General features: G+C 33.1%; 1 protein-coding gene across 19 annotated transcripts in view; it reads right to left on the bottom strand.

Annotated features, from left to right (window-relative positions):
- The window catches only part of TCF12 (transcription factor 12), a 362,989-nt gene that overhangs the window by 47,875 nt on the left and 298,733 nt on the right, over positions 1-16,381 (bottom strand). For 2 of the 19 annotated variants that reach the window (XM_058541674.1, XM_058541673.1), the window contains exon 1: positions 7,707-8,026. The exons of 15 other annotated variants lie outside the window; for them this stretch is intronic. In XM_058541674.1, the coding sequence (XP_058397657.1) occupies positions 7,707-7,877 (171 nt within the window). In that variant the 5' untranslated portion in view covers positions 7,878-8,026. Of the gene's footprint in view, positions 1-4,793; positions 4,950-7,706; positions 8,029-16,381 lie in introns of those variants that run through there. 2 more of the 19 variants (XM_058541675.1, XM_058541677.1) reach the window with 2 other exon arrangements.

The following is a 16,381-nucleotide window of genomic DNA, read 5'->3' as shown; positions in this document are numbered from 1 at the left end:
CCAAATAACTTTCCTTTTGGTATCTTCACCATAGCTTGCAAAAACACAGATGCAATGTTATGAAGCAGCAGTTGTGCCAGTCTTGATTTTTCAGATCAAAGAGTTCTTGTGGCAAAGAGCAACTGATGTGGTCTCAAAGCCTTTATTAACTCCAGATGTAGGGAAATAGTCAGCCAATTCCACAAAAAGAGCAAGTCTCTTTTAGTTACAATCAGTACTGGCCACAAATTAAAACCAGACTGCTTATGTCATCTGATCACCTGCACATAGATGCCAGTTTTTTTCTAGTTAATGATCTAATCATACGTTTAAATCTTAAGGATGATTTTGTATCACAACAATCTTAAAATCAGAAAGGAATATGTATGCTTTAAGATGATTAAAATCTACCAAGAGTCAAACTATTTTAAAGAGAAATAGAAAAAGGGTACAATTAAGTAATTTAAGATGTTCTATTAAAATGTGGTAGATATTTAGAAATTTTTCTTAGAATTCTAGCCTCCATTTCAGGCTCACAGTAGCTATCATGGGACTGTCTTTCTTCTTTCCCAAGCACTTATATTTTCTCCTCCAGGAATGGCGATGAGAGAAATTTTTGAGTGTCTGGTGAACAGAACTATAACACTTATTCCAACTTGAACAAATATAACGAAAATCTAGCAGATACCTTCCTTTCACTGTTAAATCTGGTTGAAAAGAACAAATCAACATTAATAGTATGTTTAATGTCCTCATCCCATCCACGCAAACTTACTTTTTAAGAGCGATAGAGTACTTCAAGGATGAATATTTACAAGTACTCTTTACAGTGATTACACAATTATCCTTGGAATGTTTTAGCTCATGTAACCAATTGGAGTCAAGTTAGCAAAAACAGATTTCTTTTATCCAGCTTGGATGATTCAGTTTAGTCATATGGATAAGCCCAAACGCAGGGCAGACCAGTCTCTGTTTAGCTCCAGAGGCTGGAGCTGTGCGCTGTGCTCTTGATTTCAATGTATCCTTCCTGTAATTAATATTGAAAACATCTCTACGAGGCAGGGAGGCATACTGATTTTTCTGATAGTTATTGAGAAAAGATGCAAAGAAGGAGAAGCTTTTGCCAAAGATAGTTTTTCTTTTTATCTTGTCAGATCCAGTGATGAGTTATAAGACGATGTCATTCCCCATGCTTTCTAAAACTGCATCTCATAGCGTGTGTGGTGGTTGATATTTTTAAATGTCCCAAATCATGGGGAGATGAGTTGGGAATTTTTTTAGTATGTGAAAATAGCTGTATATCTTAATTGAGATACCCTTCCACAGAAATTAGAGGAATGCTTTAGATGAGCACTGTCCAACAGAGGTTTCCATGATGATGGAAATGTTCTATACCTGTGCTGAACAATACAGTAGTCAAACACTTGAAATGTGGATAATACAACTGAGGAACTGAATTTTTAATATTATTTTAATTAATTTAAATAGCCACATGCGAGTAGTGGTTACTGTATTGAACAATGCAGGTTTAGATCACTTTTCCTTACCCAGCAGTTTAAGATTGCATAAATAATTCTGAGAGAAATATTCTAGGAGTCTCATAATTCCAGGGCCTACGAAAACCAAATTAGCCTAAACTCTCAAACATTCTGGGAACAGCTTCACTTAATTTGGAAAGAAGAAAGATGGAGAAGCATATCCATTTTTCTGAACATGCTCTAACACAGAAATATGTTTGGGATTCTGTTGGCTCTTCTGTCAAGATGGCTTGAACAGCAGTTCTCCTTAAGTTCCAATATGGTAAACATTATTAAACACTTCAATACATGCTAACATGGACCCTCCAATATGTGAAAAGTTTATGCTAATAATAGAAATCAACTTCAGCACAATTTTTATCAACTTACCAAAATAACAAAACAAAACAAAATCACTTGGCTAACTTACCCTACCATCATAATTTTAAAATAAAAATGTGATATTATGTTCAGGAACATCCACTTAATTTATCTGATATTTTATATAACTACATTTTGTATTAAACAATAAAAATTTTATAAGAGTACCTAAAACTTGAAAAAAAAAATCTAAGTCACTGGAAAAAAAGAAAACCCCAACCAAGTCAAAACCTATCTTTAAAATCTGTAATTAAACCTCTGGGCCAATAATTTTTAAAACATGCACATTTAAGGCTCAACATTCAAAAACTAAGAAAGAAAAACCAGATAATTATTATAAGAATTTATTTTCTAGTTATTGCTGATTAACCTATGCAAGTTCCACACACAGTAATACATAGAAACAACAGTTTCCAACTACTTTTGAATTTTGTGGGATCAGCATTTAGTAAAAAAGAGGCTGTTTAAAAGAGTAAATAAAATTTTTTTAAAATAATTGTACTCATTCAGGTAATAGTAGTAGGTAAGTGTTAGAAGTTAAAGAAATTTCCTAAAATTGATTTCCCATTGATTTTTCTGATCATTTTGGATCCATTATTTACCATAAATACTGATCTTATGTATACACTCAGATAAAAAGCATATCTTTAACCTAAACGGCAAAATTTTAGTTTCTGAACTTTAGGTCTTCCCACTTTCCTTGTTCCTTCTCTAATCAAAATGAAAACAAACATAACCCCAAAGAAAAATATATTAAAAAATTTAAATAAATCTGTGAAACAGTAGTCTAATTTAAGAATTTCCCAATATCTAAGAATACTTAACCAAATGACAGATTTGATAAATATCTCAATGTTTTCACTATTTTAATATTACATAAAAATAGCAAATTTTGCCATAAAGTACAATCTACTACTGGAGTTTTTATGGTAATTCCAAGCCTAAGGGAGGAAATATTTAGATAGTTCCAGCACTAAATACCACAAGAACTGAAACCAAATGGCATCATAAAGGAAAACGTCTGAAGTATAAGGACTAACTCAGTGAGTTACATACAGCCATCTCTATGGAAGATTTTTACCTAATTAGTCTCCTAAAAACACAACTGGATTTCTGTAAAAGGGATAAATATATGTTTATATTTTCAACAGTTTCATAAATAAAAGGACCAATATCTTTTCCCAAGAATTTCTAGAGACACGTTTAGGGGTGACATAAAGTAAAATTTTCTTTCTAACAATAAGAAAAAAGAATTCCAGCTTTCAGTACAAAGTGGTTTAAAATCAATTACTACTTCTGCTGTGTAACAAGCATGGTTGAATATTACTGGTTTTCAATTGAGAGAAAAATTTCTTCTTTGGTAAGTCAAGCACATTTTTATTAAACTTAATATCACCAGGCATACTTTACCACCTCTTTATTGTAACTTATCATTTTTATAATAATCACAAATTATTTTTTCCTGAGAGATAAACCGGAATTTTTAAGGGACTGGGTTTGAAACTTGCATGGTAGGATAATATACTGAGCAAATCAATGAGGGTCACTTCTTAGCTACCTACTTTTAAAAAAATTGAGATCCAACAATACAGCACCTGATCCCTTTCTTCAACATGTTCATGAACTAGTGGAAAGGGAGATAAACTTCTTTCTAAAACATTAATTAAGTTGACCAGTGATGACATATTCTCCTGGCAGGGGCTATAGTTTGAATTCACTGGTATTTGTGCTTACTTTAATCAAGAAAAAAAGGCCTTCTTGGATTCATATCTGGAATATAGTCTCAGATATTTCTGGTAAAGGGGAAAAAAAATCAAAGTAGATTTAAGCTAAAGTTCTTGTCATTCAATGTCTTTAGCATTCTATCTTCAGAGAATTCTTAAATGACTTCATGTTTTTCTCATCATATAAATGTTAGATTTAACTCTACCGGGCCCACAGACAGCCTGGAAATTTGAATTAATTTAATTGTACTTCCCTCTCTCATGTTAATTAGCAATAAATCCCCAATGGAACAGAAATGCAGTTCTATATACTCACACACTGGTTTTTGTGCTTCTTTCAACTGAAAATGTTTATTTGAAAAATAAGTCTTATAAGTATTTATAATGTAATTTTAGCTAAAGGCTACTCTAATTCTTATGAAAATACAAATTACGTAGGCAGGCAGGTGCCAAAACCAGGGCTAAACCAATTTTCAGTACTATGAGTTCTACTAGAAGAGGAGAACTGATAGTCTAATTATGAATTTTTAAACTTATCTAGGATAATTTTAAGTTTTTCATCTTAAACAGAAACTAATAAAAATTTGCTTGACTAACCACATCAATTAGCATTCATAAAATTGTTAGTCTGATCATATATGCAGAATATATTTACTTCTAAGAATGGCCTAGTGTTTTTCTTAGTTATATTTTCTTTCCAATGTAGTAATTTTGATACAGATGGTAGTAGGAATAAGTGAAGTTTGGCCCTTTGCTATGGAGACTAGTTTATTTGCCCTTGGATGACATAAAAGAGAAAACCTGCTTGGGGGAGACAGATCTCGGTTCAATTCCCATCTCAGCAATTACTAACTGGGTGGGGCTTGAGCAAGTTACTCAACTTCCCTGAAACTCATTTTCCTTATTTATAAAAGGAGGCTGGTAACAGCTAAATGACAGAGTGGTTGTAAGAATTAAATGAGGTAAAAACAGAAAGTCCCCAGCGTAGTTCCTGACACCTAGTAGCCCTTACAATCATGTTAGCTCCTGTCTCTTCTTTCCCAGATCCTATACAAAGAAGCTCAATATTCAAAATGTGTTTCTAATCTTGAGTTTTAAAACTTGAATATCTGTGTTGTCTCTAATAAGATTAAGAAAATCCCCTGATACAATTAAAAGAGCATCATGTCTGTACTTGCTGCAATTTTTATACCTGGAACACTCTGTAGCATCTTCAGTTCAAGGCCTAGAAAATGGAGGCTGATCAGATCAGAGGAAGGCCGAAACTCCAGAATCCTCAAGGTGAAGAAAACGGGAATCCTCTCCTCCCAAAACTTTCCTTCCTTTACCTCTAAGACTTTCTACCTTTCTGCATAAAGGACACAATTTAGTCATATCAATGAGAAAACTGAACGCAGGCCAAGTTCTTTATACATAAAGAACCTCAGAAACCCATTATTCCTTGCTATTTTTTAAATCTCAAAAAACAGATAATATTCAAAATGGTTTTAAGTCCCCTATTTATCATAAACACATATTAATATTTTACAGTATGATATAGAATACAGCTATACAAAAGCTACACATGATACAGAACATTAACCCCTTCTCTTTTCAAACAGTGGGAAAAATAGGGTTAATCATTTTTGGCTTTTCTTTTCTGCACACAGATGCCCAAGCCTGTTATATTTCCAACAATATAATATGGCCAATAAATAAAAGAATATTTATTAATCTTAAATAATAAAATATGAAAAGGCTCTTCTCTGATTAATCTGAGTTTTTTACTAGAGTCTGTTCAGTCTTATTATTAAAATACTGTAAACATCCTCAAGTATATGGAATCAACTTGAAAATTTAAAAATAAAAAGCAGAAAAAAAGGAAAGCATTTTGTTTAAGACCATTACCACTCAGAATTTCTTGCTCTCTCATAATACCCGTAATGGGATCTTAAAAATGAAATCAATGTGAACTTATTAGCATTTCAAAATATTAATCTGCCCTATCATCTTAAAACAAATTGATAAAATGGGATTAAAGAGTAAGCTTCAATTTAACCTAGTCACTAAGAGAATTATAGAAAAATTCCATAACTCAAGTCAGAAAGTACATTTCACTTAGAGTCTGGAAATATTAAAGTGCTAGTTTTTACTATAAAGCATTGATGGGTAGACATCTCCCAATATATACTAAGATAAGGTATTTACATAGTCATTGGATAATGTAATTACATACTACATGATTTTGTTATTAAAGAGTTATAAGAGAATAATAATAAAAAACTAGAGGTGGTAAAAATAAAATACATATAAGAAAATACATATAAGACTAGAGCCTTATGATACAGGGGACTAAGACAATATATCATCTCTTAATGCATTTTTCAAGAACATAAAAGTCACCTTTGACCTATATCAGGCACAGGCTATCAATTTTCAGGCTACACTTTTCTACCATACCAGCTATGTCATCTACAGTAAGCCTGGAAATACTTAATATGATCAAAGCTGTCCCTCCCTCCCCCCATGTAGAACAAAGAGAAATGCTGTAATAGAGTGATCTGTGCTCTCAAAAGAATAAAATCTAAACTCAATTTGAGTTACAGTCTCTCTGCCTCAGGGATCCTGCATAATTAATTTTACTAAACTCACATATACCATCTTCAAACACACTATTTTACTTAGAATTGGACATAAAAGAAAAATATTTTCACATTTGAAAGACAGTTGGCAAGGAAATTATATAAAGATCAAGTAATTTCACTTATATTACCCATCCAAATCTTTCCCATTCTCCAAAGCTCTGCTTATATGGGCAGTGTGAACACAACTTTTTAATGAGTTTAAGGATATTTTGGCTTGATTATCATCTATTAAGAAAGCTTACCCAAAAGTTAACCAAATGCTAACAGAGTCCAAAGAGGCCTTACTAAAGCAGTCAGAGAATTAAAAAGTGCTTTCATTAGTTCTCACGTACGCTGGTTAGAGCCATATGCTACTTTAAAACATTTTCAAGTGGTAAAAAGAGAAGGGACAAACATATCTGATTTTATATGTATTTTGGGAAAATGTGATTAAATTTTCTTTATAACTTCAAACACTAATATTAAAAATGCCTCCACTTTTGACCAAAAAAAAAAAAAAATCACTAAAGTCAGGTATATATTTAATAAGACACCTGAGGGAAAAATTTTCTTTGTAAAGATTGAAGAGGAAAATACTGAATTCCTGACATAAACCCCAAATTATTATTCATTAGTATAACATTTTATAATGTTTATCAACTATCTTAAAAAGAAAACTCCCATCGAATATTCCAGAGAAGTTCACTTTATTTTTAGAATATACAAAATCCTCTGCCTTAAAGATATTTTTCAGAAACATACTAAATAATTAACACCAAGTAATTAATTTAAAGAATAGAAAAGTCTTACTTAGCAACACAGAAAGGTATTATTTTAAAACATCTAACCATGTGCTATAAATCGACCAGAAATACAGTCTTTGCAAAATGTATAAATGCATTCTTTGAAAAATAGTGATTTATTTTATGAATCTGTACAGGGTCAAAATTCTAGTTTGATTGGAAACAGATGGTATCCCAGTAAAGTCAGGCTCTGGACCTGAAACTCCAAACAGGAAATACGGCCCTCACTAGCTGACTGCTTCCCTAATCACTCCCAGAGCTTCATACTTGTTATTTTTATGAATATCCAAGATGACTTTCATCTTTCCTTTCTATCTACAAAGCATCAAATAATTCTCTCTCTCTCTATATATGCGTGTGTGTGTATTTTATATACAGATTGTATGTTTACAATATAAGAAAACATTAAAATAAATGTACTTTCGACCTCACTGCTAGTAAAGACATCAGGCATTAAAAATAATAACTCACAAATTCAAGTTTATTTTCTATACTATTTTAAAAATAAAAGCCAATAACTTTTGAGTAACTGTGTCAAAGACACAACTTTACTGACGCTACATACAAAGAAATACATAATCTAAATATATCGCAGAAAATGATAAAACCTCACAAGATTTTAGTAAAAAGCAGTTAATCTATGCTGCTTTCCATTAAACAAGCCAGTTAGAAGCTATATGAACAAAGAAAAAGACTTACCGTTTTCCCATTGTAGTAATACATCAAAGAATTGCTGCCCATTCCAGGGACAGGATAAGCACAATACATGTTGATTTTGAAAATGTTACTGTTTGCAGCTAATGCACACAGCTTCTCTCCAAGACATACATCCACACAGCCAAACAGAGTTAAGTCTTCAGCACTATGCATCCACACATGGATCTACTCAAAAGGAACTTATGCAAAATAGGACTGAACCAACTCACAGAGCAGAGAGGGAGGGTTTATGCTGTAAGTAACCTCTTTCAATTTCTATCAAGTCCTTGCATTGGTGGAGGATACCAATAAGACAAACTTGGGGGTATTAAAAAAAATACAAGTCACTTACAAATGCTAAACAATGAAAAGAAATAGTGTCCTAGAGATAAATATCCCAAGGAATTATTAATTTTGTCATATATATGCTATACCTCTCTCTCTCTCAAAGAAAGACAAATTGACCAATCTGCTAATCTGTTTTTAGTTTTAATTACATAGAGCTTCTGCAGCAGGGAAACCTAGCTTGCTACACCTCTAGCAACATTACCATCTGGTGTGGTCTCAAGTTGCTTCCAACTTTGATAAACACATGATCAAGCAATCAGGAATTGGAAACACTGAATCATGTGTAACAAGAAGGATCCAGACAGTTAAGCCCTGTACAAAATCACTTCCTGGAGAAAGCGGACCGTCAAGTAAGTACCTCTTAACTAGCTAGAACCATGATTTTTTTTTTTTAACTTATAAAAATCATGAAAAAATTAGAAAAGAACACATTTCATGAAAAAGTGTAGTCCAAAAATTCAAAAAATTATCTTGAAAGTAAATGACGTTTTTAAAACGGAAATATTTAATAATATAAATTTTCAGTCATAAAGCTCCTTAAATTCCTCATTCACAACACCAATTAAAAGTTTATAATGGACTGCACTCTTCTAGAACATCTAATATGTATTAAGCAATTCAGTAATTAAATAGAAAAAACAAACAAGGTTTTGTTTTCCCTTATATGAAAATATCAAAGGCTGGTGTGTATAACAGACAAAATGTACATTCTTGCTGATAAACTAAAAAAGGTTTCTTAGAAGTCTTTCCTTCCTCTAAGTTCATTGTTGTTCTTAAGGAATACTTTAAATATTTATATTTTTATGTTAATGCTCAAATTTCTCAAAAAGGAAAAATAATCAGTGTGGGAATAAATGTCATAGATTAAAAAAATTTATTATACTTACAAGTCAAAAGGTTTTAGACATTCTCTGCAAATACATGTTTCTCACACACAAACACATTTTGTTATTTAAAAATTTTTCAATTTGTCTTTTGTTGTGGATTCTAACCCAGAAAAACAAAATAGCAACTTTTCTTTCATTTCCCTCCCATCAAAACCTCTTTGTACTACCTCTTCTCCCTGTGCCTTGTAGGTTCTACCAGAACTGTGTTAATCAAAGCAGAGCTCACAAGCTGCAAAAGGGGCACATCACTTTTTTAAGGCACCTTTCACAAAGCAGAACTCCTCTAACTAAGAAATATTCTAGGAATACTCTATAACGGATCAAAAAAATTCCCCATTCTTATGAAACATGTTGATCAAATTATAGTAATAAAACGAAATCAGCCAATAGGGCTAGCTAACTTCACCATGTTTTAAAAGCTGATGCTATCGGAATAACAATAAAACCTCCCCACACTCTCCAGATATAGAAAAGGCTCAGCAGCAGCTGCAAAAGAACATCACTGTACAGCAGACTATTAAAATGCCAGGCTGCAGAGTGGTCTGTAACTTCCTCCCTCCTGAGAGACCACAAAGACCCATTTCAATCCTTCGAGAACTGTGTAAAAAGCTTTGATTTACAATCAACAATGCCATGCCTTAAAACCATTCAAGTAAATTTTAGTCGTTAATAGACATAGTCTTTCTCTGACAGAACAGCTACTCTTAAAAAAAAAAAAAAAAAGAAAACCAACTATTTAAAATAAAAATTCCTTTTTCTCTTAATGATTAAAAACAAAAAAACTTACTTTTGAATAGAAATTGAAGAGGAGTGGGGGCAAAGGGAGCCACAAAGCACTGACAATACTTGAACACTTTCTTCCTACAATCATTGCTCCAACCTGAGAAAACTTTTATATATTGGTTAAAAAAAAAATCCACCTACAGTAGTTAGGCTCATTTCTCTGGGTCTTGTCTGATAAAACAAACAGCATAACATTAATCCAACTACACAATCTCCACTATTAAAGCACAATGAAAGTTTTAGTATTTCATCATCAGTTCTTTATTTTAGAGGCAACTATATGATATTCTAAAAAGAATAAGCAAATGTTCAAGTAAAAAAGAAGTTCAGAGTAAAGCCAGACAGTATAATCTTTTACTGTTCTAAAGCAGTTTATTAAGCAACTGGATATGATTTGCTGTTAAACCTGAAAACTGAACGTGAAACATAATAGTTTCCAAACACAGTTGAGTAATTAATTAAAAGCTTTGCTTCTACTTTTCATTCCTACTCTCGAAAACAGATACAAAATCCGTATGTGTATTTAACACTCCCCCAATATATAACACCTTCACTCAGTACATACTATTGCCTAAATTGAGAGTAGATATGGAAACTTAGAGCGAGATCTACATATATATATACATATATATATATATATATATATATAACTCATTCCTCAACAACAGTAAATCAAGAAGACTGGTGGTAATTTAAATAAAACGTTCCCATATTCTACTTGTATGCTATGGTAAGGTCTTTTACTCCAAAATATCATATTTTTGAAGTCTGCCTTACCCAAAAGAAACTAAAACTAGTTGATGTAGATAGTCATTTTCTTTATCACAATTACAAATTATCATCTATGATAAAGTCTTTTTTCTCTTCCTCAAAAATATTTTCTGAAAAAATCTATGTAACAGCTGCAGCACAATTTTCTTCTTAAGGAGAATCATATTACAGGGAAAAAAATGCATATAGATGGATCAAGTGCTGCTCAGTCAATGCAGTTGTTTAATCTTTGCCTTCTTTTTTAAAGGAACATGTCAAGGGTTAATCCTGTGACTCAGTCTGACAAAACGAGTCAGCTGGAGACAGGGCCACTTTTTAAACCTGATTTCAGACAGACATGCACTCTGCACAGGAGCTCTGAACCGTCGTGCACTTTTTATCCTGAATTGTATCCACCCACAATTCTACGTAATTACTTATGTGTTATTCTAAGATTGTGTGATCTGACTCAATATTCATGCTATCTAGTCCAACAATCAAAAAATTCACCAAGTTTTATAGCAAAATGGGCATCATTGTACGCATTAATGAAAATGTCACAGAACTCTGAAAAAAATATGATTTGGAGCCATACATCTTTTATTAGCAAACTGATGATTCCTGGTTTAAGGATTATTGCATTTCACTGATTTTCAATATGCTTCCCCCACTTCAGTGGTTCAGGATGTGATGTTTATTGCCATTCCAACAGTCATCAAGCACAGACCTAAACTATATCAGAAAAAGCTATAATATGCTTTGCCTAAGCAATTGAATTCTTTACTGAAGATTTAGGAAAAGATGTTTTCAAAAAGTCTCCTAGGTAGGGACTTTCTGGCAACTTTGGTTTAAATTCCAGGCCCCCGTGCAAAAATTTCCTTCTTCCTTCTTATTTTTCTGTTGACTAGGAAATAGTTCTTCCTTGGTGAGCAATGCAAAATTTCTTGGGATTACCCATGCAGTATTTTAACCTGTTTTATTGCTCTTCTTTATCTGTGATATTTGGATCACTATAACTCTCATATCTGTTTTTTAAACTATCCTTAAGCAAGATTGTTTCGAGTGACCTAAAATTCTAACAAGTATTCAAAAGAAAATTTTAATTTAACTGAATTACATATCTTGAATTAATTAATAAAGCCCAGTTAGTGGTTAATATTACTGTATATTTTTCTAAAACAAGCAGGCAACATTCCATTGTCCCGAAAGGCCAGAAGATCTGGCTGGAAAAGTAAATCTAAAACCCGCTCATAGGATTCCTCATGAAAAGTTTCAACATTATTTCTAAGTGAATCAATTCCTGGAAAACAAGACTTGCAGAGTGATAAACGAAGCCTAACGAAGTTCACATGTGAATAATTCCACAAATGAACTCTATATTTTCCTAAAGCATGAAACTCAGTAAATAACTAATATTGGCTGCACAGGAGGTGGGGGTGAGGATAGGTTTAAGAGGATAAGAAGTGAGAGAATCTACAAGTGGGCGGATTCAAAGCACAAGACCATTCCCCAATGCCTCCTATTCCTTATTTAGCTTGTAAAGAGACTACTTGTGAGTGAATGCTGTCTCCTAAATGTGCAGTATTTTAGTTAGCCTGGCTAACTAAATCAGATACCAAAATTTCAGGTTTCATATCTGAAGATTATATTGCAGATTTTTCTAGTGTATGCTACTTTGTAAACAAAGTCATTCCTAAGTCTTCAGGAAGTTGGTCTTCTGGTCTTTTTCTGTTAACCTCACAATTTAGAAAATTTACTTTTGCAAAAAAGAAAACAAGAATATAAAACTCTAGTGAAATAATATCTCTCTCTCAAACTAATCCACTAACATTCAATGCCTATTATTTAAAGATAATAATGCTGTTGATCTAAAATCATATAGGGCATCTTCTAATTCAACAATATCACTCTCATTCTGCTGATACCCATCAATCAGTAAAAGGCTTCCAAATACTGTCTTTCCATTGTATGAAAATATTAAAAATCAAAGACCTGATTTTGTGATCTTTAGTCAGGTGATACTCTGAAAAAACTGTTCCCATTATGCTTTAATTGTGAGTGGCTAAATCATGGCCAAACCAATGATGAGAGTTATAGTGTATGATATAGATTGGTCTGAGTACTGGTACACAATTTATTTTGCTATTGGTTGGAAATGAGGAGCATCAATATACACATAAACATACACTTCTCAGAGCAGAGTAAAAACACATGCTCATGTTCAGAAATCACATCATCTGTCTCAGACATAGAACATCAGATTTCTATTGTCTCTTCACAAAAATCTCAAGTCTAATTTGAGTTTTAGAAATGCTTTATGATTAACAAAATAGAAAACACCTATTTGTACAGCCAGTGGAAACAATCAGCTATATAAATTACATTTATAGGGCAAAAGAACACTTGTTTAATTCCCCTTTTGACAACCATATGACTATAATGAGGATGTATAAAAACAGCCATACCTTCTGCAGGAGAAAGCAAATAAATCTCTTTCTGAGGTAAATAAATAGTATCCCTCCGACATCAACACAGACAGAACACACAAATCATACAAAGCTTCTAAAAGGCAATCATTAGACACCCCTTCAAACGAGACAGATCTATAATTACTGAGAATATGTAAAACCTGAAGCAAATTGCATGTTTCTTTTGATCATAAACTCACTATGACAAAGCAGTTTTCCTTGAAAACTTACAGCGGGGGTGGGGGGGTTGGGGGTGGGGGTGGTTCTCCTCCATAGTAATTCCTGCATCTCTTGGCTGTCCATTTCTTTCCCCACATGAATTGCAGTTTGTCACTTCTCATTTACCACTTGAAATAACATGGTAAAAGAATCATTAACTATGTTGCAACTTGATAATTTTCCTGCAGATGGCTCTATAATCACAGGACTGCCTAATGGTGTGTATGTAAAAAAAAAAAAAAAAATTAGGACATCCAGGTTTTTAAATTCCTCAATAAACCAGCACTTCTGAAGAGCTTTCAAGACTGAGACAAGGCTTTCCACTATTGACTTACTAGGCAACCTAACAACAAGACAAAACTGTAAGCAAACAAAGCTATTATTTTAAATCATCTGTAGAAGGTAAACAATTTGGTCTTGGGTTGAGTTAGCTCTCCCTTCAGGAAAGTGCCACTGGTTTTATTGTTTCTTCTTCTGACCTGTGCAATTTTTTCTTCTGAGTGGGAAAGCGCCAGATCCTTTCAGTTTATGAGAAATGGAACAGCACCAAGATATTCTATTCTATTTTAAATTTATTTTTAAAGAGACCAGAAGTAACATCTGTATTTTAGCCCAGAGCCATTTCAAGAATCGGTAATGCAAAGCTCTAAATAACTTACACATTAAGTTATTTCTGGCCCCCAATCTATGTTTTGTTTCAGTAGAAATTCTTACTAGTTGTAGTAATTTTTCAATACTTCATTTCTCTACTTAATTAAATACTGAGAGTCTACTAAATCATCCTGCCTCATATTTTTAGTGATCAAGTAACAAAGCAGAGTTAATTTTAGCTATAGTTACTGGAAGAAATGTAGATCCTGAACTTATGGAAAAGACCTATCTTAAAAAGAATAGTTTCTTACTACTAAATTCTGGTGGCCACTCTCAACAAAAGCCAAATAATACTTCATTTTGAAAACACATCTGGGAACGGTATAATAAACAGGAGAGAAGATGGGAGATGGTGTCAGTTCAACATAAAACAAAGCCAAACTAAGTTTGACTGATGTTTCACTGGTATGCTTCACTGGTACAGGCAATATGCCACCCCAACAAGTATCCTTTACCAGATAGATTGGGAAACACAAAACTTTGAAAGAAGAAGTCTGTTAAGCTACTTGTTCTATGTATCTGTATCACAAGTATATAGCGTAGGGCAGAAGTATTCTCCCTACCACTTATTAGTACTCTGTAATGTGAAATAGGCTGCTCGGGTTCCGGACACCGTGGAGTCATACTATATGATGAAAAAGCACTGGACTGGGAGTCAGGAGATAGGGATCCAGGTTTTAGCTCTGCCTCTTAGGAGGCATGAGAGCTTAGGCTAGGTCCCTGAATTTCCCTGAGTGTAAGTTTCCATTTCTGCAAAACGCAGGCATTAAACTAGGCCAAAGATTTCCTAGCCATTTCACCACTAATAAAACCTTTTATTACGTACTCCACCCCAAAACATTGAATTCCTATTTTGAAAGATTTTTGTCTCCCAAACTCTTTTTTTATTGAGTTATAATGAATATTTTTCCCCGTTTAAAAAACAAAGCCATGTAACTTCCATTCAGAACTTCTGGTTCAAAGAGAAATGAAGCATTGCCATGCTAAGCTGAAATAATTCTAGTGAAAGAAATTTGATGTTTTAGATAGCATGGATAATTTTATTTCAGTAAACTACACAACTTGTTAGATTTTATGAAATATTTTACATCTTGTCATATTACTATTTTTGAAGACCCAGGACTGTGACTCACTGGCATAGATGATACCTACTGTCCACAACAGCCTTAAATTGTATTTTTATAATCATATCTACAAGTGGCATAATTAAAAGCTTAAAGCCTCACATGAAATGAAAAGTTGATCTAAAAGGGAATCCAAAAACATAATTACAACTACTTAGTTCTAAGCTAAGAGACCAAATGCTTTAAATTCTAATAACATTAATGCTAGCAAATGAAGTATCTTTATAAGGGTTATATATTTCCACTGCCTGATAATTATTTTTATTTAAAACTAACATCTTTTTAAAAAGCTATGTAGTGTCTAAAAAAATGGTAAAAAAAAAAAATGAAAAGGACTGACATCTTACCAATAGGTAACATCTCTTAGTCATTGCTCAATTAGCTCAATAACAATTTTGGTTTCTCAATAATGTGCAATTTGATTTACAGGTCAGACATTTTATGTTTAATATCGCATCATCTGGAAAATAAAAGATTTTTGGCCATGTCCTTCAAATAAACGTGTAACCCTCTACAGAGATGGCTTTGTTATAATTTTAGCAAGCAACAAAGAGTTAAGGAGTCAACAGGGAGCCCATCTTAAGTAAGGAGGCTGTGGCTCCTGCACTATTCTGTAACAAAGAATTTGGGCCTGTGATTTGCTTCTTTGTGCCTTTTCTCTGGAGAATTTAGTGGATCAGTAAAAGACTGTTATGTGGATTATAAACAAAAGTGACTGTAATGAATACATAGGTTGGAAAGTTTACAGGGTAAAATAGGAGAGTAAAGGGTGAAAAGCAGGTAGCAATACCACAGTACCTTTACAGGTGTGTGATTTTGAGGATACTTGTTTGCCCTAAGATTGGTTATTTCAGACTGAAATAACTGATATATAATAAAGGTTCAAACTGTGTTACTAATGTTAAAATTGGAATAAATATCACGTGAATATAAGGACACAATTATCAAATGCTAAGACCTCACATGGAAAACCAAACGCAGGTCTTCCTAGCTCTAATGTATCTAACCGAGGGAAAGACTATATCTATGTAAATAGGAAGAATTTCTGTGATCTTTGCCACTGAAAACATTTTCACAAAGTTTAAGCATGTTAAATAATATAGATGGTTAAAATATACCTGTAGTTCTTCTTGAAGGACATGTTAATTTCAGATTATCCAGTATGTTTTTTATACCTTCTCTGAGTAAACTGAGCATGGTCTAGGAAGAAAGAGCTATGGCTATATTGCTAATCATTTGCGTGTGTTCATTTATTCAACAAATATTCACTGAGCATCTATTATGCACCTAGGTGCTGCAGATAAAGCAATAAACAACATAAACTCCCTGCCTTATCAAGTTTCTCCTGGGTAAGACGGAAAAAGAATAAACAAATTAGGGGGCCGGCGCCGTGGTGTAGCAGTTAAGTGCTCGCACTCTGCTGCTGGAGGCCCGGGTTCAGATCCCGG

Source organism: Diceros bicornis, chromosome 5 (assembly GCF_020826845.1).
Source record: "Diceros bicornis minor isolate mBicDic1 chromosome 5, mDicBic1.mat.cur, whole genome shotgun sequence".
Taxonomy (NCBI): Eukaryota; Metazoa; Chordata; class Mammalia; order Perissodactyla; family Rhinocerotidae; genus Diceros; species Diceros bicornis.
The sequence above is the reverse complement of the archived record's forward strand: the minus strand, read 5'-3'. Positions and strand labels throughout refer to the sequence as shown.